The sequence below is a fragment of the Stenella coeruleoalba genome (assembly GCF_951394435.1).
Source record: "Stenella coeruleoalba genome assembly, chromosome: 13".
In the NCBI taxonomy this organism is placed as follows: Eukaryota; Metazoa; Chordata; class Mammalia; order Artiodactyla; family Delphinidae; genus Stenella; species Stenella coeruleoalba.
This window is the reverse complement of record NC_137159.1, coordinates 30,566,032-30,589,134: the sequence shown is the minus strand read 5'-3', so window position 1 is coordinate 30,589,134 and position 23,103 is coordinate 30,566,032. Positions and strand designations below refer to the sequence as shown.

Sequence of the window (23,103 nt, the reverse complement as noted above, 5' to 3'; positions counted from 1 at the left end):
CACCCAGCTGCTATTGTCTGCCTGGGGTTCAGCCCTCCCTGGTGAGGGCTCACAGTTGGGGTGGCGTGCCCCAAGGGAGGAGCGTTCATGCCCCGGAGCGATTCTAGGAGCTCATTAAAGACACTCGCATGATCTAGGAGGTTTGGACTATCATCTTATTACCCATCCTGTGTATGTTATTAATCATAACCATAATTAGATCTTATATTTACATCAGGCTTTTACTCTTTCCAGGTATGTCTTCACCTACACCTTCCCTTATATATATAAGAACCTTAAAAGGGGAAAATATTAGTAGCCCCATCTGACAGACAAGGAAACTGAGGCACGGAGATTATCTGATTTTCTAAAATCAACAGTTGAGTTGGGCCTAGAACTCAGTTCTCTAAACTAGTATCTCATAAAGTGGTTTTCAACCTGGGCTACACATTAGATTCACCTGGAGAGATCTTACAACTCCAGGCTGCACTCCCCCATGCCTACTCCTAGACCACTGAACTCAGGAACCACTGGGGTGGGACCCCGGCAGGCGTCAGGGATTGTAAAGCTCCCCAGGTGATCCCGACGCGTAGCCAAGGTTGAGAATGACACCATCAGCCTCACCTGGGGGCCTTGCCAGAAATGCAGGGTCTCAGGTCCCACCCCAGACCTACTGTGTCTTCATCTTAACATTTTAATCTTCATTTTAACCAGATCCCTAGGCGATCCCTGTGCACGTTAAAGTCGGAGCACTGGGCTGGTGAGTCTAGAAAGGCCCATCAGCCAACCTGGCCTGAGTCAGAGGTGAGAAGGGCGTGGGTCAATCATTGACGTACTCAGCATTGCTTAGACTCAGCTTCACCTGTAAGGCGTATTGTCACAGCTTGTGAAGGGAATAAGCTTAAAGTTGGTAACCCCTGTTTCAGGTTCCCTAGAAACAGCAGAGGGGAGAGTCTCCCGTAGGAGGGTAGCACCTGTTGAAAGGCAGGTGCCCTGCAGTGAAGACCTGCCCACCCTCTATGCAGACCCCCTTCTCGGCCTGCGGAGGCGCCTCCTCCCTCCCAGATGCTCAGCTCCACTCACCGTCCACAGACTTGGAGGGAGAGCCCACGGGGCTCTTCGTCTCTGACTTGGCTGGGCTCTGAGCTGGAGAAGCAGGTGCAGACTTTACAGGTGAGCCAGGCTCCTCAGGGGCAGGTTCTTTCTCTCCTGAAAATACAGAAAGCCAGCTCAGGATAGAGGTCAAGGAGAGGAGAGGTGGGCAGACCAAGAGTGCTTTAAAACAACTACTTTCTTCGGCTTGGTCCTCATTTCTCTTGGCTGGAGTTAGCTGCTTCCTCTAACTTTAAAAAAAAATTTCTGCTCCATCCTAGGGGAGGTAAGTGGGAGGAGTCGGAGTCCATTTCCTCCCTCACAGGACATCTCTGGATGGACTTTGTTACCCCTGATGTGGACGGCAAGACTGCAGGGGAACTCCCACCCACGATCTGTTTGCATGTAACTTATTGATTATTTGTCTAATTTACATGTCCGGTCCAAACAACCTCTAGAGACAAAGAGCACCATATTTTTCTATCTACTTTTTCGATTGGCACCGAGAACTCCAAGCAAGCTAACTCCAAGAAAGCCAGCGAGGATTCTTCTAGTGCCTTTGTTCCTAGGAAGATGGCTGAGTCTGGGTGGGGACGGGGGCTGTGGAAGGGGGCCCTGCCCTGAGGGAATGAAAGCCTTGCCTGGTGGACAAAACCAAGAGCTGAATTCTGTGTCTCAGACCCCAAGTGCACTTGAAGCAAAGAGAAGGGACGGCTCCATGTGGGGCACAGAGAGGGCTTCCTGGCTGGAGGGGGTTTGCCACAGAGGCCGAAGTGTAGATAATACTGAACCAGGCTAGCCGAGAAGAGAAACTCTGTCGGGAAGGGACAAAGGCATGAACAAGCTCTCAAGAGTATGACTACTTAGGAGTCAGCATGGAGAGATGGGCTCGACTGAGATTCTGACATAAAGGACGCAGCTGCTGGATTCTGACATAAAGGACTCAGTTCTGATTGCCCGGCTAAGCGGTTTATACCACATCTGATAGATCATCGGTAATTATGATCACTATTATAATGAACATATTATTACAGCTAACGTTTGTCTGGTGTCTACTGACCTAGGCCATATTCGTAGGCAGTAACCTAAGCACTCCTCACGGATTAACTCCTTATTCCCAGGTGAGAGGGTCAGTGGGGTCATGGCGGCAGCACCGTGTAACTGTCAGGCACGAGCCATGAGGGGCATTGGTGTGATTAACAAAATCATGCTGATAAGAATATTATTTGCTGGGCTTCCCTGGTGGCGCAGTGGTTGAGAGTCCGCCTGCTGATGCAGGGGACACGGGTTCGTGCCCTGGTCTGGGACAATCCCACGTGCCGCGGAGTGGCTGGGCCCGTGAGCCGTGGCCGCTGAGCCTGCGCGTCCGGAGCCTGTGCTCCGCAACGGGAGAGGCCACAACAGTGAGAGGCCCGCGTACCACAAAAAAAAAAAAAAAAAAAAAAAAATTTGCTGATGGAGCAGGAAGGTCAAAGTGAGGACATGACAGAGAAGAGACAGAGAGAAGCAAATGAAGATTGAAAAGGAAAGCGAGACAAGGCTGGATTGAGCCCTGGGGACCCTGGCAGGCAGCAAGGAAGGGGGTCCAGGGCTGCTGGCGGGGAGTGAGGGCCATGGTTTGCTCTGCTGCCTCTCTGGGTGCCCCGAGCTCTCCCCTCCGCCTGGGAGGTCCTGAAGCACCAGCTTCCGGGGGTTATTTACCATCGAGTTCTAGCTTCTTCCTCTCCACCTCTTTCTTGTACTCTTCCAGCTCCTGATCCGTGAGTTGGCTAAAGGGGTTGGGCGCTATCTCCTCGGCCTCGTCTTTGGTATCCGCCTGGCCCCGGGACATCAGCTGGCTCTCTGTGGACTGAAAGTTAACCACAGAGTGTGTCGCTCTCTGAACGCCGCAGTCGGGGCCCAGGCCCGAGCTTCCTTTCAGACTCACGGGGCTGCCAGTGGTCTTGCTAGCGACAGCGTGGCATGCAGCTCCATGGCAACAGCTCGGGGCCTCGGGGTAGGGGTTTTTCACTCCGTCCCACGGCTACACCTCACCCCCAGACCCGGCTTCTTTGTAACTGCCTGGATGAACGCAGGGGGTCCTCCCTCTGCCCCAGAAATAAAATCAAAGAATGCTCCCAAGCAGAAGGAAGACACATCTTTATTGCGATCTCTACTGTGGACGCTTGCAAGCCGTCACTGGGCAAGTACAGCCGGCGGCCCACAGTCAGTCAGCCAGACCCCAGCATGCAAAGCGTTGGCTCAACCAGTGTCACGCCAGCCGCTCCCCGCCATGCACCCCACCATCCCGCCTCAGCAGCGCAAGCCACAGCACCCAGCGGTAAGTCATATGCAAAACACACAGTGGCTTTGGCGTTCTCGGTCCAAACTGTTAAGTCCTGTTTTGCACACGGTCATAAATAACAAGGGGGCCAAGGTCCTGAACCTTGGATATTCAACCCGCCTGTACTGCAGGTCCCTGAAGGGACATTGGCAAAATCACTGTGTTTCACCCCCTCTGGGGAGCCCCTGGCTCTGGGGAGCTCACCAGCTGGGCCTTGTGTAAGCTTCGGGAATCCTTTGATCCCTCGAGCTCGGGACAGCTCAGACTCCATAGCCCTTTATCCTAACTCAGCAACCTCATCTCGGCCTTTGGGAATTCAGTGGTCCGGAGCCAAGGAGTCAAAGAAAGTGGGGGCGGGGGGATGTGAGCCTGGGCAGCTGGCCCACACCACACACTCCCGGCCATCTGTCTCTGGCTCATCAAGTCTTCTGATGATGGGCCCATGGGCTCCTTCCAAAAGAAGGCAGCACTGGGCCTATCTTAAGGAATCATGGGGTTCAAAAAAGTCCAAGACCGGGATCCCAAGAAGAGGGACTCCAAGGAGAGCACTTGGTATAAATGGCAGAGTTTTTAACAATGTTGATCACAGTATTGAACTCCCACCTCCCCCCATTATCATGGGGTATTTCTATCCTTGACCCTGTAGCACATTTGCTGTTCCTTCTCTTGGCTCAGCTGAGGTGGGGTGGAGGTGGTGACATAACCTTCACACTTCCCCTGCCAAGGGGCACCCACCTGGTGGGTTGCAGCCTGATCTGCAATCATGACATCCCCTCAGTTTGCTCTGCAGAGAGGAATGGTCCCTGTATCCCCTGCCCCTGCCCTTACTGCTAAGGAAGATGCCACTGCTACTTTGCAATGAGCAGCAATGATTTCCAACACAAGCCAGAAGTCTGACGTTCACCCCTTTTGCTAAGCACTAAACAAAAACTGTTCTATCTCAAGCAGGGGAACAACTTTATATTTTCTAACTCTACGTGTGTTTGTGTGGGCAACTCACTGCCCCTTCCCATCCTGTAGGAGTACCGGTCCTTATATACATGTCTGCCCTCTGAGAGCCTGTGAGCATCTTCCCAGAGCTACGGCCTGATGGTGCTGTTTCCACGCACAGAGGCCAGAGCCGCTCAGGGCAGCCAGGCCTAGAGCCGCTGGGAGAGGCCAGCCGCGCTCCTGAGAGGTCACTCTGCGGGACACTGACAGAGGGCAGAGGGGAGTTCCAGGGGGAGGCACAGAAGCCGCATCACTCCCGTGGGCAGGCTGGGCTACTCCTCCCCTGCCTGGCGCCCACGGGAGGCGATGAGATACTGTCCCCAGTCCTCACAGCATCCATTTTGCAGCAAGAGCACCAGTGCCCAAGATCACAGGGGAAGGTGGGCATATAAGGACTCAGGGGTCCTGCTGCCCGGCCCCAGGCACTGCAGACCCAGAAGGCAAACACGTTTCCCCTCCAGACAAGGGCAGCGTCTGCTGTACCGGGCTTCGGCTCTTCTCAGCGATGACACTCGCCAGCAGCTGGGACTGAGGCCCCGCCGACTTCACATCCTGTCGGTTTTGTTCTCGAATCTGTGTAGAAAGGGATGGGGAGGGTGAGGTAGCTGTCCAGCATCAGGGTGTGGAGTTGGCAGGGAGCATCCCCAGGGCACACTAGAAAGGCCGCCCAGGGGTGCAGATGTAACGCATCACATCCACTTTGAGACAGTCTGTCTCCACGTCTGCTCCAGAATGAATGAGAAGTTTATGTAGAACGCCAGATTCTCATTAACCACAAGCAGATCATTGAGATGAAGAGGGAAATGAGGCATAGGAGATCCTTGAGGGAGATTCTCAATTTTTAATAGTCCTATGAAGTCCCTGAGGAATTGGTTTAAACTACAGATTCCTGGGGGGCCACCCCGTACATATTGAATCTCAGTCCCATGGGAGGAGGGGTGGGAGTGACCCAGGAATCTGCCCTTCAGAGGACCACACACTGAAACACTGTTCTGGGAACATACCCGACCTATTGAAGGTGGTCTGTTACAAGTTAAGTTTTTAAAGTAACATTAGAAATATAAGTGAGTGAACTGTAAAGCAAAGGTAGAGAAATAAACACAAAGGATTTTGCAATCTTGAAAATGAGCCAAAGGGAAATAGCATAAAATTTGTAAAAATTCAATTTGCAAGTTGGTCTCTTAGACACATCTAATGTCTAAAGCTAGCACCTCTCTATTTGAGGGTTACACAGGACTACAAAAGCACAGCGCTTAGCACTGTGCCTGGAATATGGCCAATAAATGGTAGTTTCTTTTCCATAAGAGGCATCTGGGATGTCGGTAAGTCAGGCGCATCCTGGGGACCCCCCCCACGCCCTTGAGGGAGAAAACATGGGAGGTAATTAGCTATCCCCTTACCTTGTTGCGCATGTCCAGCACTTCTTGGGGGTCAGTGTACAGAGGCACAAATTGGTTTGGGTTTTCGATCCGTATGGGCATGCCACTGCTGGATTTCTCCACCTCGTCAGCCTTCATCCACTGAACACACACAAGGCCCGGTGGGTAAGGCAAAGGCATATGGCTCGCCGTCCACCCTAGTGGTCCACCCCATGAGATCTGGGCCGACCAGCCCACGTGCAAGTCAGCAAGCCTAGACAAACACTTTCCCTCGTCTTGGGCCTCTTTGGTGTCTGTCTCCCAGAGCAGAGATGGGCAGCAAATGACCCAGCAACCAAAGAAAGGCCCCAGATCAATGGCCATAAAGAACACCTAAGACGAGGGACAGAGCCATGGTGCCAGCTTTGACAGACAGGCAGCCGCTGGTCTTGTAGTATTAGATGACTCATGGATGTTAATTTGCAGGGCTTTGTTTTTTTTTTTTAAACGAAGACCTTTTCTATTTGGCTGCCAGCTACTTTGTTAGTGAAAATCAAATTAAGAGCCAGGGTGTGTGATGAGGGAGAGAGAGGAAAAGAGCATACAATTTGTAAAAACTCAATCTGTGGGCAGGTCTCACACATCTAATGTCTAAAGCAAGCACCTCTCTACAGAAGAGGGTTATAAAGGGAGTGGACAACGTAATAGAAGCAAGTACCCCATGCACCTTCTGGTTTTGCATCAGATGGTCAGTTCAAATGTTGGGTACCCCTCCCTTGAATTTCCCAGAAGCCCCTTCCAGATATGGGAGCAAAAAGCTTTCATGCTGCTGGGAGTGACCTGGTCCAGCCACCCTCTGGACCAAAAACTCAGCATAGGGGTGCAAGAAACAGGTGATCTGCTCCGTAGGCATGAGAAGCTGCTCCCAGATGCCCAATAGGAAGCCTTAGAGGGAGACAGGACTAGTGCAGGCCCAGGGGAGGTTTGCTGTTTCCCTTGTAAAGCTGCTTAGCCCACACAGGTAGCTGGGCACTCTCCTTCCACCCCAATCTCCCCAGCGGAGCCCCCTCTGCCCTCCTTACCGTGGTCTTTGGCCGGGGGCTACCCATGCTCCTCTGGACCTCGTCGGCCACGTTGACCCGCAGGTAGGTGTTGGGCGTGTTGAGCCAGCGGGTCTTCTCCTTCTGCTGCTTCTGGGCGTGTTGCCTCAGGGCGGGCACCGGGGTGCCGTCCTCCTCAAACACGAAGGCTGTGACCGTGGCTGGAATCTCCACCTCACTTTTGTGTTTGGTTTTCTCTTGAACAAAGGGGTAGCGGTAGGTGTAGCCTGTTCTGTAACCCTAAAAAGGACAAAAACAGAACCACATGTGGTGGGGAAAATGATCAGGTACATGCCTGCTCGCCCGCTCACACGCTTTACCCCCTTCCATCTAAAGGACTCAGTTTAACCCAAAGTCTCTGTAATACAACCCAGGCCTTGCCGCACCTCTGGTGTATTTCAGAATCGTTCCCTGTCTTGGTCCCCCAACCCCTCCCCTCCTCCACCCCAACAAGCCCTCTGATCAGGGATGAGAAAGTTCCCAGAATCTTGTGGACCAGACAGAGCTCCAGCTTTTGGTCTGGTCCAGTAGTTCTCAACACAACAGAATCATGCGGGAGCTTTAAAAATGTATATGCCTGGGCTCAACTCAGAGTTCCCCATTTCATTGGACAGTGGTGCAATCTGGGCTACAGGATTTTAAAAAGTTTCCCAGCTGATTCTAACAGTAGCCCTCCTTCCTCGACTCTGAGGCTTCTTAACTATTTTTCTCTTGGGAGCCCTAACTCTGACTCAAGAACATCCCTGTCTCCTAAGCAAGACCATGTCCCGCCAAGGTGGACTGTTACTCAGAATGAACACTCGGGAATCTTAACAGCTGCTGGAGCAATTCTCGGCTCTGCCTGTCATCTTTTTTAAAATTCAAGTGGTATTAAAAAGAAAGTGGATTGGGGCTTCCCTGGTGACGCAGTGGTTGAGAGTCCGCCTGCCGATGCAGGGGACATGGGTTCGTGCCCCGGTCCGGGAAGATCCCACATGCCGCGGAGCAGCTGGGCCCGTGAGCCGTGGCCACTGAGCCTGCGCGTCTGGAGCCTGTGCTCCGCAACGGGAGAGGCCACAACAGTGAGAGGCCCGCGTACCGCAAAAAAAAAAAGAAAGTGGATTACAAAAGAAGTACAGAGCCATGTAGAAAAATTAAGCAATATAAAAAACATAAGGAAAAAGTGGGTTTTATGCAAAATCTCATCCCCAGAGACAATCACTAAAAATCCTTTCAGTCATCTCTCTAAGCACACATATACAAATGCATGTATGTAAATATACAGACTATATAATGAATGCATCATATAATATATATAAAACAGTATATTAATGGACTGTACCACATACGCAGCTTTTAAAAAAATTGAGATATAATTGACATGTAACTTTACATTAGTTTCAGGTGTGCAACATAGTGATTCAATATCTGTATTACATGTGTAACTGAATCACTTTGCTGTACACCTGAAATTAACACATTGTAAATCAACTATACCTCAATTAAAAAAAAATTGTATGTATTGCGAAATGATTACCACGAGTCTAATTAACATCCAGCACCTCTCATAGTTACCATTCTTTTTCTTGTGATGAGAACTTTTAAGATCTACTCTTTTAGCAACTTTCAAATATATAATACCGTATTAATAACTATTGTCACCATGCTGTACATTACACCCCCAGGATTACTTATTTTATATATGGAAGTTTGCACCTTTTGACCCCTGTACCCATTTCTCTCTGCCTCCCACCTGGCAGCTAGCAATCTGTTCTCTGTATCTATGAGTATGAATTTTTTGATTTTTGGTTTTTGAGGGTTTTTTTTCAATTCCACATATAAATGAGATCATACAGTATTTGTCTTTCTCTGTCTGACTTATTTCACTTAGCATAATCCCCTCAAGGTCCATCCATATTGTTGCAAATGGTAAGACTTTCAGCTTTTTTACGGCTGAATATCCTATCATATATAAGTACCACATTTTCTTTATTCATTCTTCCATCAGTGGACACTTAGGTTGCTTCCATACCTTGGCTATTGTAAATAATAATGCTACATAATCAGCTTTATAAGCTGCTTTTAGCTCGTCAATGTGTCTCGGAGTTTTTTTCATGTTATTGAACCTATAAATACACAGCAACCTTTAAACAACTACATAATATGCCAGTGAATGGACATATCATAATTTATCTAACCAATACCAGTGGACACTGTTATTTTCAAAATATTATAAACAACCCTGAAATGAGTATCTTTACACATTTTTCTTTAGGCAATTAACATAAGTGCCTAGTAATGAAAATGACTGAGTCAAAGGGAGCACAGTATAAGTTTTTATATATTTATCATGTCCGTCTTCCCAAAACACTGAGCCAATTTACACTTCTGCCTATTGTGCTGGAGTTCCCAGTTCTCGTCTCATTTCCCGCGCACTGAATATTGCCCCACTCTTCTTTTTATAGGATTTTCTGAGCCATTCTGAATTTCACCTGAAATTTAAAGGATTTTTAAAAAATTTTTAAAAAATCCTTGGCAATCAGATGGGTTAAAAGTAATATCCTCTACTTTTGTTTTGTTCTTTTTTGGATTACTAGTAAGACTGGATATTTTCAATTACACTTAATGGCTTCTTGAATATCTTCCTTTGGAAACTGGATTCTCAGTTCATTTTTCTATTGTGATGGTCATCTTTTCATATTGATTTGTAATACCTCCTTTTACAGTAAAGATATGAATCTGTTTTTGTTTTTGTTTTTTTGCGGTACGCGGGCCTCTCACTGTTGTGGCCTCTCCCGTTGCGGAGCACAGACTCCGGACGCGCAGGGTCAGCGGCCATGGCTCACGGGTCCAGCCGCTCCGCGGCATGTGGGATCTTCCCGGACCGGGGCACGAACCCGTGTCCCCTGCATCGGCAGGCGGACTCTCAACCACTGTGCCACCAGGGAAGCCCGATATGAATCTTTTGACTGTCACAGATGTTGCAAATATTTTCCCCATACTTTGTCTTTTAGCTTTGTTTATATGGTGGGTGGGGTGGTTTATAAAAATACAAATTTTGAATTTTAATGTAATCATATCTGTTAATATGTGGCATCACGATTTCAGACTTTCCTGCCATGCTTGACAAGGTCTTTCCCAACACAAGAGCATTAAAACTATTAATCTATGTTTTTAAATACCTATATCAATTTCCTTTCCATGTTTAAATTTTTGACAAATCAGGGATTTATCTTGTTGAAAGGACAAGGTAGTAATCCACCTTAGTTTTATTTCCCAGATGGCTAACAGTCTATTTTTTCCCCCAGATTTATAAGATGGCTGTTTATCCTGTGTTAAATTTTCATGCATTTGGGATCTATTTCTGGATCCTCTAAGCTGTAGCATTGATTGGCCTGTGCATTCTGGACTAGTGCTCCACCCTTTAGTGACTCAAGCCTTATCACACTTTACCATGTGGTGGTAATCACTCTTTTTTTTTTTTTTTTTGTGGTACGCGGGCCTCTCACTGTTGTGGCCTCTCCCGTCGCGGAGCACAGGCTCCGGACGCGCAGGCTCAGCGGCCATGGCTCACGGGCCCAGCCGCTCCGCGGCATGTGGGATCTTCCCAGGCCGGGGCACGAACCCGTGTCCCCTGCATCGGCAGGAGGACTCTCAACCACTGCGCCACCAGGGAAGCCCCACTCTTCTTTTTATAGGATTTTCCGAGCCATTCTGAATTTCACCTGAAAGAACATTTTGCTCAGTCCCTATACCTTCCCCCGCTTTTGAGGAAATTACATTGAGTTTATCGATTAATTTGGAAAAGTTACCCTACTGAAGCTTTTAACCAAGAATAAATTATAGGTCTTCACTGATTTCAGGTTTTCTCTGATGTCTATTGGTAAAATTTTACAGTTGTCTTTAAAGGGGTTCTGCTTAAAGTTTGATTTTGCTGCATTTGCAAATAGGATTATTTTCTCATTATATTTTCATTGTTTTGTTTCAAAATTTAATGGAAATTCTTCTAGTGTTTCACCATGATACTGGTGCGTGTTTTGAGAAAAAAATCATTTTAATCATGTTAAATAAATGGCTTCCTATCTTACTTAACAGCTATTATTTTTATAAATCAATATTAAATTTTTATCAAATAACTTTTGATCTCAAAGTAATCAGAAGGTTTATATTTTTGACTCATTGATATCATGAAATATATTTAAAAGATTTATAATTATTAAACCATCGTTCAATACTAGGAATGAGCCCTCACTTGGTTATTGTGTATTATTATTCTAATGTTATGCTGGATACTATCTGCTAGTTTTCATGCAGCCTTTTTCATCAACTCAAAGTGAGATTGGTCTGAATGTGTTATAATTGTTATGGTTTGGTTTCCTTCTTTCACTCTTATCTGCAACCGTTTAGATAGCATAAGAATAGCCTGTCTCTTAAAGGTCTGAAAGAATTTCTGCATGAAACCACTTGCTCCTGGTGCTTTATTTAGGCATAGTTACACAGATGTTAACAGGAGTTGTATTTTCATTGTGGAGTGTACCTTTCACCATTATAAAGTGACCCTCATGCTTGGCCTGGTAATAAAGTGGAAGTGATTTGGAGGAACTGGGGGAGGAAGGAAAGGACTGATTATTGCAATGACCCAGACACAACAAAGAGAGGGTCCAAAGTAGTAGCAGTGAGGCGGAGGGGAGGTAAATGATACAGAAATGTCACAGAGGTAGGTTTCGTCTTCGCTTTTTCGAGCAATCTAAGAAGTCAGAGCCTCTTCCTGCAATTAGCTCCCCACGGTATGTGCTTTCTTCTTATTCTTGAATTGTCTCATATTTACGTCATATATCATCAATTAAATTGTTAGCTCCAGAAGGAAGGGTGTCTTATAATTCTTTGGATCCTTTAAAGCCCACTCCTGGACATATACCAGTTAACGCCCTACCTGATCGATTGATTCATTCGTTACAATAGGATATTGTTATAATGCCGCTCACCAGGAACAGGGAAATTAATGGCATTATGTGTTTTCCGCGTTAAAGTCGTGAGATTAGAAAGAAAGGCAGAACTAACAGCAAAAGAGGAGTGAACAAAGCTACAATATGAGAGAGGCTCTGTGGTGCTGATTATTGCTGGATTACCACCTCTCATACCAACCAAGGGCTTCCTACCCCTTCTCTAAAGAGCACCTTGCAGGTATGACAACAACCACTGCCCTTGGAAAAGGGGTGGCAAAGGCCACCACTTGAGAAAACTCAACTACTATTAGAATGACCACAAACTCTAAGTCAAGTGGCCGATCAGGGGGCTTTAACAAATTAACTGTGATGCTGGCAGTTCTCACGCCCACCGAATGCTTCATACGGACTGGTTTGGGGGGAGCTAAGCCACAAAGGACTGGCCTGGAAGGACAACGGCAGGAGACTCACCAGATTGTCCAGCATCCTCATGAGGGCCTCGAACTCGTGCTCCCCCAGCCGGCTCTTCTGCATGGGCCCGAAGGTGCTCCCCGCCCACTGCACGGAGCCCACCTCGTGAGGCCGGTGCTTCTCCTGCTCCAGGAGGATGAGGTTCTCCACGCCCCCCGCGCTGGACAGAGCCGACACCTGCGCAAAGGGCAGAGAACGCTCAGCTCACACACACGGGTGTGCGCGTGTACCTGTGCTCCTCTGTGTAACAGAGAATGGAGATCGGGGAAGATTAGAAACAGAAGTGTCTGGAAAACTGAGCTGTAGCTGGTTATTTCCTCCCAGAGGAGAGCCCCTCCAAACTTGTAGGGCATGTGCCCATTTCCAGGGAAAGAGGTGTTAGTATTTCTTTCCTAATGTCAGTTCTTAGGGGGACATAGCAAGTGTTAAACCTCAAGAATAAAGCAATGCAGAGTCCTGAAAAATTACCTGGGACACAGACCAACCTCAAATTGTGATTATTTCTGGGGAAGGAGGGAAGATGAGAAAAGGGGACTTCAGTTCTTGTCTGTCACATTTTACTTCTTCCAGAGGAAAATGCCATTGATATTTGTTAAATCTGGTTGGTAGCAGGTGTCGATTATATGACTCTGCACTTTTCTGTATGTCTGAAATATTTCTCCTTAAAAAAAAAAAAGGTCACTTGAAAGAAATAAGCTGCCTTCTAGGCCAGTGAAATATGAGTGTAGCTGCATGTTGGGCTGAATTAACAGGACTAAAGGCAGAAGACCCCCCATGATGGCGTTATCCAGTCAAGGAAGCCCAGAGAGAGGAGACGCATGAAATGCTGACAGTCACAGCCGGGCACTGTGTAGGCCTTAGGAAGCTTTTACCAGAAGACTTAGAGCGTTTGTCCCACTGCCAAGGCTCCATGGGGAGGGGACGATCCAGGTGGCTACAGGCAACGGACTCTGACTTTTAGGGCAAGTGGTGTGTGTATAAAGCAGGCAATTTTAGAACGATCCTAAAAACATTCATGAATCCAACTGATCTTATTTTCTAATTCCATGCTCATCTAAAAGCACATTCTATTTACTCCCTGTATCTGCCACTCAGATATAATTGGTCATGGTTCGGCTTCCTGGGTAAGTCCAGAGAGAGATGGTGCTTTCCAAGTATTGTAGGTAGTGAAGCTGGAATTTTACACTGCACATCCAAGACCCCAGCATTCTGATTAATATTTGATATCCCATGTAAACCTGCTTGTTATGGGGGAACGGCTCTGATTATATAAACTTTCAGTGTTCCAGCTTTTGTGCCAGTTATTGTTTCACTGAAAATGAAAAGAATGCAGTGTAGCTTGCTGACAAACACGGGTCTATGAACACATGAGGATCCTGGACACACTCCAGAGTGTGTTAAATTCACCAGTGTAACACGTGGCCCCTGTGAGACTTCCTAGAGGTCAGCCAGGCAGCGTTTCCAAGGTGACCCCCATCACTCTGTGAAGAGGAAGAAGCAACAACAAGCATTTCCATGCTCTCTTCATCCAAGGCATGTGTCCTCTGGAAGCCTCCATTTTTATCTTAAAAAGATGACTCCACACCCTACAAATATAGAGACGTCGAGGCCTTTTATTCCGTTCTCTCAGCAAAAATGAGTCCTTGTCTAGTATCCCTAGAAGTGGTCAGCTCCGTGCCTGTTGTCCAAATGTTAGAAGGGTTACAGTGAGTTGATATAGATTACCCTGAGTTGAAATCTACCTTTTTATTATGTTCATTCACTGGTCCCAGTTCTGCCCTCTGCTGACCGTGTTTTCTAATTCTGAAGTCCCTCACACCTGGCACCGCGGCTGAGCACCTGGAAACGCACTCTCAAAGCTAGTGAATCCCAGCTGGTTGATCAATTACCAAGTTCATCCTGGACCCTTACCTGGCCAAGGCAGGGCTCCAGCTCTGGGACCCTGAAAGCCTGACTTGCAGTGCCAGCTCCCTGAAGAGAGGTCCCAACCTGACAGCTGACCTTTCCCCCCGACGCTTGCCTTCCTGAGAGGCAGTGCAATGTGGTGTTTAGGACATAGGACCTGGGTACCAGGCTGTCTGGGTTTGGATCCTGGCTCTGCCACCTACTTGCTGTGTGACTTTCAGCAGCTATTTACCCTCCCTGTGCCTCAGCTTTCTCATCTGTAAAATGAAAATAGTATCTACCTCGTGAGGATTATTTAAGGTAATATTCGTAAAGTACTTAGAATAGCACCTGGTGCATACGGGGTGCCGTAGAAATATTTATGATAAATAAATTCTGAGGTTTTACCATGGAAGGCTGAGAAGCAATACCGCCTGGAGACTGGTCATTCATAGAGGAGGAGAAAACTGCCCACACCCTTGCAAGAGCTGCCTCCTCTCACCTCCCCCTTCCCCCATCCGTTTCCATGGCGATGGGCAGCAGATGGAGAATCGCCTGAGCTTCTTCTCATCTGCCTGTGAACAGAGCAGGGAGCTGCCTCTCTCAGCAGAGGATGACCCAGTTTCCTGGAACCCCAAACCGATGGGGAGCAAAGAGAACGCTGTCCCCAGGAGAATGGAATAGGCTCTTAGCCTCGAACCGCTGAAATGACCATGGACGCATTTGCTTGTTTGCCAAGGCCACTGAGGGAGAACACTAGTCATGATGGAAACAGAATTTCGGTGCTGGTCATTTGACCAGAAATGACCCTTCCAGGGACTGCAGTCCCAACAGCATCTGCAGGCTGCCGTACCTGGGCTCTTCCGAGCCTTAATGCACCCACACTCTTCGTCCAATCTCTCCTGTTTTTTTCCCACAACTTCCAGCTTCATTTCACCCTCTAGAAGCCTTCCTGCTCCACCTGCTGAAAAAAATCCACTGGCGCTTTCCTCGGGTTATCTGTCCCCATCGCCTGATGCGCTTTGAAAAGGTTACATCAAACCAGTCCTGACTGAAAAGGAAGTGACAGCAGACAGGGCCAAGAGAAGCAGCTGGGGCTGTCCAGGAAAGTGTAGCTGGCAGCTCTGCCCTGCATCTCCCCAGCTGCTAGATGGCCCTCTTCCCTTTGCTTAAATTGCACAGTGGCCATTTCTGGGGATCTGGAGCCTGGGGAAGGCATCCTTCACCGTGTGGTGGGGGGGGGACACCCGGGAACCTCTCTCCATTCATTCTTTTTCATGAGATATTTTCTCATGGAAGCCTCTTCTTCAGAAGAAAGATGGGCAACTCTTCAGATGTGGAGAAGGGAAAGTAGGCATATCAGAGGCTCTGCCAGGTTCTAACAACACTCAGGGGTCAGAGTTCAGGGCCAGCATTATTGGATGGGGGATGGGGAGTCAGGAGGGTCTCACACCACCTCCTCTAACATTTCTTCATCACTGTCCTCTCAACATATCCTTCAAAAACCACTGAGAAAGGTCCCACTTGTAGAGCCTCCACTAGTGATGCTTCTGGGATTATCCCATTCTTCCCCCATAACGCCCAAGAGAGGGGCAGGCCGTCTTCCTTGGGGCACTGCTCTGCCCAGACCAGCCAGGAGAGGGCAGATGGGACACCAGAAGGGCCCTGCAAAGAGCCGACTCACCCTGGAGCAGCTAGCCTCTCCCTCTGTCAACCGAGTCCTAAAAATACCATCGGCAACACCTCTCCTTGTCTGAAAGGCCATCCTCACAAGGTCTCTCTAGACCCAGGTCTGAGGTTGAGGAAATGGAGGCTTGCAGAGGGCAAGTCCCTGACCCAAGAGCACAGAGCGCAGGCTGGGAAGGATGGAGCCCAGTCAGTCGTGCAAGACCCCCCTACTCACCTGACGGCTTGCCACACTGGAAGGAGCATATGCTTGGCTTATCCAACACTACCTGGTAATTTGATGAAACTACAGGATGTGTGTTTTCCTATTGCTTCTCCATCAAGTCTTCTAGGGGTCCCACGACTACTGACACTCCCCACCCACCCTCTATCTCATCCTTTACCAGTTAGGAGAACTTCACCATGGGCTCCCTGGACATCACCCTGGGGCTGCCCTGGGGTCAGGCCTGCCATGTCAACACTCTACTTTGGCCTTTCCACTTCTCTTTCTGGACTTGACCACATTCATGGTCTTTGCAAACTACCCTTCTCCAAACAAAGAAAGGAAAGAAGACTTACCTGTGTGGTGTCTGTGGGGCACAGCTGGAGGTAACAGGTACACCCCAGGTTATACAGGAGCATGGGAAGTACAGTTCCTCCCACTGTCCTACTGATGAGCCCAGGCAGCACCCCCTCCTGAGCACTGATCCCCAAGAGTTGGGTGTGGGTTGTTAGACAATGGCAGTAGAAAATTTTAAAGGTACAAAACTGATTCCAAATGTGAAACTTTAGAAGAATCAGGTGGTGCCAAGGCAGAGAAATAGGGTGAGGCTTTCAGAGGGCCCCACTCAAAGGTCTCCCTAAATCACGGCCCACGGGGCTGCCACCTTTGTCCCCAGGCCCCTGTCAGGGTCCCTCCTGGGCCCACACCCCAGAGGAATTGCTCACCTGTATCTCACACGCAGCCTGCAGGTGGAAGATCTTATAAAACGCCTCCTCTACGGTGTCCCCCAGAGCAACCACTCCATGGTTTCTTAGCACCAGGATCTGCACAGGAGCAGACAGCCAATGAAAACTTTAAGCCTTCCAAACTTGAGTTAAGAGGGAGAGATTTTTCATTTTATTCGGATCAATTTCATAGCCAATCCTGGAGCACACGCCCCCCCCCCCAATTCCTTACTCATTCTCCCTGTACAAACACCGAATGCTACCCACCCACCCCATGAGTTTTAATATCCACCCAAACGAACGTTTAAAGCATCCACCCTAAAAAACTGAAGATGCTTTTGAAAACTGAGACTGAATAGCTTGGTGGATTTCTTTGGGCAAGGCCTGGGTTTTTAGGCCCTGAAGAGCTTAAAGTCTGAAAAACGAATGTTTGTGTTAAAGTGAATGAAATGACTTGCTGTTGAATACAAGGGTCCTACCTCAAAAGCACTTGCCCCCCTGTAACTCAGTGGGCTTGTGAGTCAAACCCAAGGGGGTGGTCCTCTGAGAGGTGTCTCTGCAGACACAGGTGAGTTGGGTTCCCTGTTTTCTGGCCCTCAGGCTTCCTCTCCACGAATTCCGTGAGGCCCTGGCAGCTCTAAGATCCTACAGTTCCATGAAAGAGGCCACAGTGACTTTCTAATCTAACTTACTAGTTTTACTAATGAGGAAAGAGAAGCCTAAAGAAATTGAAAGTCTCCCAGCTAATTAGGGGCAGAGTTGGAACCAGAACCCAGGCTCCCCCTGATGGAGCGATGTTTGTAGCTCAGCCAGGGGCAGGCAGATCTAAAAGGTGGAAAAAAACAGAAATGAATTTATACCAAGGTCCAGGTGCATCCTCCCTGTTGGAAACTCTTCTTGGTTGGTTTTATCCTTGAGAACTCTCTGAAAGATACCTAGGTGACACCCACCTGGGAGTTGGGCCACAGACCCACGTATCAGATCTGTCCTTGCAGCACCTGGGCTGGGGCCCAGTGGCCTAATCTTCACATCCACTCTCGCTGAAAACAGCGGGAGTTTTTTCGTCTCAAGAGCCAGAGAGATGGAAAGAGACCGCGACTTTTGCTCACAAGATTTTGCAGATCTTTTGTGAATGCCCCATCTCTTAAATATTTGTACCATTTCACAACTGTGAACATCACCCCTCTCCTGGCACTGCTAATGAGGCTTCAGAGAATGGCAGGGATTTCTGCTCTATGTGAGAGATGGGAAGACAGGGACTCTCAGATGGAAAATGACTCCGGGAGTGAGTGCCTTTCAAGGAAGCGGGCAAGCGCCCACCCACCCAGGCTTGGCTATGAAACTTCCCATCCTAAGCTCAACAGCCCTAATTACATGCTGTTATAAAAGAGGCCTTCAGACTTAAATCAAGCAATAATAATGAGATTCTGTTTATCTCTATCAAGTTAGCAAAAACAAAAAAAGTGATAAGAGTCAAGTTTGGGGAGACTGTAGGGAAATGGCATTCTCCAGTACTAGTCATGGCCGGAGGAGAGGACAATTTGGTACTATGAAGTAAGACTTTATCTTAATGAAGTAAGGAGTTTATCCTAAGGAAATCATCCCAAGCAAATACAAAGATGTAGCTGAAAGAATTTTCATCACAGAGTTGTTTATATTCAGAGAATATTTGGGGGAAAACTTTTCAATGTCCAACCATAGAGGACTGTGTAGGTCAATAGCGGCGCAGCCATTCATACAATGAAGAATAATTTAAACTAGTGATTAGAAAGTATTTAGTAACATACAAGGGCGTTTACTGTATATCGCTAAGGGGAAAAGGGAGAATATATTTTATAATCCTAGTTTTGTAAATCTATATGAATAGTTATGGGGCTGTGCACCCAAATCGCAGGGTAGGGTGAAAGAGTTTTATGTCATTTGTTGTTATTGCTGTTTATCTGCAACTTATAAACATTTTCCAATGAACATTTGTCGCTCTTGTGATGTCGGTTTTTGACAATCCCACCCAGAGCATCTTCCCAGAACAGCTGAGCCGAACCTTGCAGGTGGGTCCAAGGCACTTCTGCAGGTTGATCCGATCGGCTTCCTGCTCCATCTCGCCGTTGAAGTCATAATAGGCCATGTCCCCCACCAGCAGGGCGTTGTGGGACACAGGCAGGAGGCCCCACTTCATGGCTGACACCTGTAGTGAGACGACGGAATGAATGTTTAGCGCAGCAGTTCCATCCCCCTCCTCGCCCCTCTGTCACAGTCGCCCTGGCCTCAGAGCAGCACAGTCAAGTTCTGTCTGGGGACGTGGCAGGGGAGGGAGCGAGCGCACGAGAAAAGGCACCCCCTCCCCTTGGCGAGGCTCTTGTTTTCTCACTACTTCCTCTAAAGCCTTTTCATCACACTTTTCCCAGCTGCCATGTCAAGACATCACCTTCTAAAACTGCTGCAAAGCATACGCTGGAGGGATGGCGTGCTGCTGCCCACCCCTGCTTGGCTCTTGTCCTAGGACCCGGGAAGAGGCAAGGCTGGTGGAGTTGGCACCAGGCAGGGCTGAAGCAGGGTCCAGGGTCCCTGGGGTGGGTTGCGCGAGACCCTCAGCCTTGGGTCAGTGTATCAACAGCCACGATTCTTCACTAACAGGGAGGCCCATTGAGAAGCCCCCATTTTACCGGCAACGGAGCAATGCAAGTGCCAGAGAACAGGGTTAAAACGCAGGCTGAAACGGCCATGCCCCAAACCCCGCCTTTTATTAAAAGCAAGGAGCGTGGAGAGGTTAGGAGAGCCGCTCGCCCCCCTTCACTCATCTTGCCCCTCGTGTAAGCCCCGGCTCTGCAGAAATGGATACTTGGCACGAATACAACATGCAATCTTAGTCCGAATTCTGGAAGGTCTGAGTGCTTGTAAGTGGAGTGATTTGCGGAAAAAACCACAGGCCAGTGACAGGTCTTTTTTGCCCCTGTAGGCATGTGGCCTGAGGGTGAGGGTTGAGGGAACACCGAGACTGGTTGTCTGCTGTCTTTCCAGGGGCACCGCAGCGTCTCAGGTAGACATGGAGAAATGCCCAGAGACCCTTGGGGGACAGCTTGCTCCTTGAGGGTCTTCCCTCTGCTCTCTCCCAGTTCCCAGACACTCGGAAGGTGCCGTCACCCAAGCCTGTGGCACTGATTTGCGTATGTAGCAGGTGCGGGGTGCAGCAGGGAAGACTTTACACATCTTCACCTTGTCTCCCCTCACCTAGACTTCCATAGTTAGAAAATGCAGAGGAGGAGGTTCCCATGTTGGGTGTCCCCTCCTCACCTTGCTCTGAGTTCCAGGGAATCTTTCCAGAACTGTTTTATATGGCGAACTTGCTCCTAGCTTGGGGGCTTATGTCTTTCTTCAGGGAGACCCTCAGAGGGACAGGTGCCATGGGTCTGCCGCCAGCCTGGGGGACTGAAATGCTGGCTGAAGAGCTGACACTCACCGCCGCCGTGGCTGGAGTATGCAGGTGGATGACACAGCGCACGTCGGGTCTGGCGGCGTAGATGGCCGAGTGCAGGCAGAAGCCCGTGGTGTCCACTGGGAAGCAGCTGCTGCCCTTCTCCACCACCTCTCCCAGGATGTTCACCTTGATCTGGGCCGGGGCGAAGAGAGACTTCCGGCCACCAGCAGGCAGAGGCCCCTCATTCCCCTCCCCGCAGGTGGGCCAGGCACACGCCCACCCACCTGTGTCCACCCTCCACCATACCACGGGCAATGGACGTGCTTTATGTGGGGGGCAAGAGACCCCATTACTGCCTGCAGGGTGAGCACACAGGCTACTGGGAAATAAAGGCGATTATAATTCAGCATTGAAAAATGCTAGAGCAGAGTTTCTCAAACTTCAATCACCTGGATGCAACTAGAGATTATCATACTAAGTGAAGTCAGTCAGAAAGAGAAAGACAAATACCATATGATATCACTTATCTGTGGAATCTAAAATATGACCCAAATGAACCTATCTATGAAACAGAATCAGGGACATAGAGAAGAGACTGGTGGTTGCCACGGGGGGAGGGGTTGGGGGAGGGATGGAGTGGGAGGCTGGGGTTAGCAGATGGAAGCTTTTATATATAGAATGGATAAACAACAAGGTCCTACTGTATAGCACAGAGAACTATATTCAATATCCTGTGATAAACCATAATGGAACAAATATATAAAAAAAGAATGCATATACTTGTATAACTGAATCACTTTGCTGTACAGCAGAAATTAATACAACATTGTAAATCGACTGTACTTTGATTTAAAAAAAAGAATCACCTGGAGATCCTGTCAAAATGCAGATTTGGATTCCGTAGGCCAAGAACTCGGCCTGAGAGTCTGCATTTCTAACAAGATCCCAGTGATAGCCCTGCAAGAGGAGAATCATTCACAGAATTCTCTAGAAGCAGATAGGAGGAGTCTTTAATTCCTCCTATTAAAGGGAAGAACATCTAAACTGAACCTTTTTCCTTTTTTTCCCACTTTTTATTTTGAAAAATTTTTAATCACACACAGAGGTAAAGAGGATCATGTAATGAACACCCATTTACCAGTCACCCGAAAGCTAGGTCTTAAAGGACACATGGAGAGCAGTCACTGGTCTTACAATCTGCTTTTGACTCCAAGGGGTTGTGGGTCATGGTGAAAACACACGCGCACGGGCGGGCGCGCGCGCACACACACACACACACACACACACACACACACACACAACTGCTGGTCGCTGCGGCTGACCTGGCACCTACCTAAGCCATGGCGCTGCCTAACATTAACAATCTCATAGAACATCATCCCCAGAGACGGCCACTTTTGACTGTGACACAGAAGACAAAAGCCACTCCTTAATCGCGTCTAAGCACAGACAAAAACAACTTTGTGTCAATGTAAAAATGCACCTGAACTCGACTTCTTCTGCTTCTAAGCCAGTCCCTAGACTGCTCTCCTCTCCCCCCACCCCCGCACCCAGAAATCTTTCCTGATCGAAACCGATTCTGGAAGTTTCTTCCTACCACGCCTAAAAGGGGCAGGAGAACAGAAAGGGGGCCCAGAAGCTCTCTCTCTGGGCACCGGCACTAGAAGAGTCTTGCACTGCTTTGGGACAAAGCACTGGCTGTTGTTCTAATGTACCCCCTCAGCTGGAAGGCTTCCCGACTCCCAGCCTTTGTCCAATCCCGGGCTCAGAGGCCTCCAGGCTCATCTCTTCTCCCCTCGCCCTCCCACTGCGCTTGCAGCCTGCACCTCCCATTTCGTCTCTTGATCACATCATGCTCTGCGCTCAGTTTGTTTTGCGTCCATGTGACTTCTCTGTCCCACTAGATTGCAAACTGCAAGAAGGACAGGATGGCAGTGGCTGCCTTGGAGATGACCTCGCACCGTAGGAGCAGAGAGAGTACTGTCATTTCAGCAAGAAATGGGTGGTGACAGGCCGGACCGTACTCACCAGGCTGGATGCTGTGACTTCGTTGCACGAAACTCCCTTAGGGCTGATCAGGAAGTGGTCCTGCTCCTTGCTGACCCTCAGCTGGAGGAAAGACACGTGTTCTCAGAGGCAAGGAGGGAGAGGGGTCATTTCCAATGCCATACTGCTTGAATCCCCTCTTTCCCTAAATCCACTGCACCCAAATCTTCCCCCCAAGAACCCTTACTTCTCCCTGACCCATAAAAGATGAAGAGGACTCAGCTTTATTTGGAGCTGGGGAAATGGAACTACAGGAGGAATCTCCCAATGGTCAAGGGTAGCCCTAGAAATAGGATCCAGAAATTCCTGGCTCCTCATCCGGAGACGTGCCCACTGGGCAGGTTATCTGTCTCAGGAAACCGCAGTGGTTAGAAACCTTGGAAGGGCTCATTGAATTTTGGCCAAAGGCCACCAGCAGTGCCATGGCCATGCCAAAGATAAGGAGTTTTCCCTTTGGATTTGGTGGGGGTCACACACATTGCCCCACCTCACCCCCAAATGCTCTCCTTACCGTGACGTAGGTGTCACTCAGCTGGGCCCAGCCGTACAGGTCCAGGAGGCGGTAGACACTGCTGATCTTACACCGCATGAGCCGCTCCCCCTTGGCCAGGTTCAAGGAATCGGCTGTGTGGAGGTCATTGATGGGCGTCATCATGGAGAAGTCTGCAGGGGCACAGGGCATCTTTTGGGTCGGGGGCTCCCGTCTGCCCTCCCTTGCCCTGCCCCCGTCCTCTCAAATTCTCACTGGCACTACAACCACACACGAGACTTCAGGGAATTCAACATTCTTTGACCCTGACTCCAGAGGAGAAAATCCACAGAATGGATAGCTGTGCCCAGTAAGGTCCTCTGCTCCTTCGGGGAAGAACGGCATTGCTTTGGGTCAAAAATCATGGCCAGACTCAAG

At 48.8% G+C, this 23,103-nt stretch overlaps 1 protein-coding gene across 3 annotated transcripts in view; it reads right to left on the bottom strand.

The window, feature by feature from the left end:
- The window catches only part of ADD2 (adducin 2), a gene marked incomplete at its 3' end in the record, with an annotated part of 104,913 nt that overhangs the window by 5,715 nt on the left and 76,095 nt on the right, over positions 1-23,103 (bottom strand). For all 3 annotated transcript variants that reach the window (XM_079940914.1, XM_079940912.1, XM_079940913.1), the window contains 11 exons: positions 22,708-22,859; positions 22,179-22,259; positions 20,193-20,342; positions 18,777-18,920; positions 16,736-16,834; positions 12,239-12,415; positions 6,825-7,082; positions 5,785-5,904; positions 4,868-4,957; positions 2,773-2,920; positions 1,063-1,188 (listed from right to left, as the gene is read on the bottom strand). In XM_079940914.1, the coding sequence (XP_079797040.1) occupies positions 1,063-1,188; positions 2,773-2,920; positions 4,868-4,957; positions 5,785-5,904; positions 6,825-7,082; positions 12,239-12,415; positions 16,736-16,834; positions 18,777-18,920; positions 20,193-20,342; positions 22,179-22,259; positions 22,708-22,859 (1,545 nt within the window). The remainder of the gene's footprint in view (positions 1-1,062; positions 1,189-2,772; positions 2,921-4,867; positions 4,958-5,784; positions 5,905-6,824; positions 7,083-12,238; positions 12,416-16,735; positions 16,835-18,776; positions 18,921-20,192; positions 20,343-22,178; positions 22,260-22,707; positions 22,860-23,103) is intronic.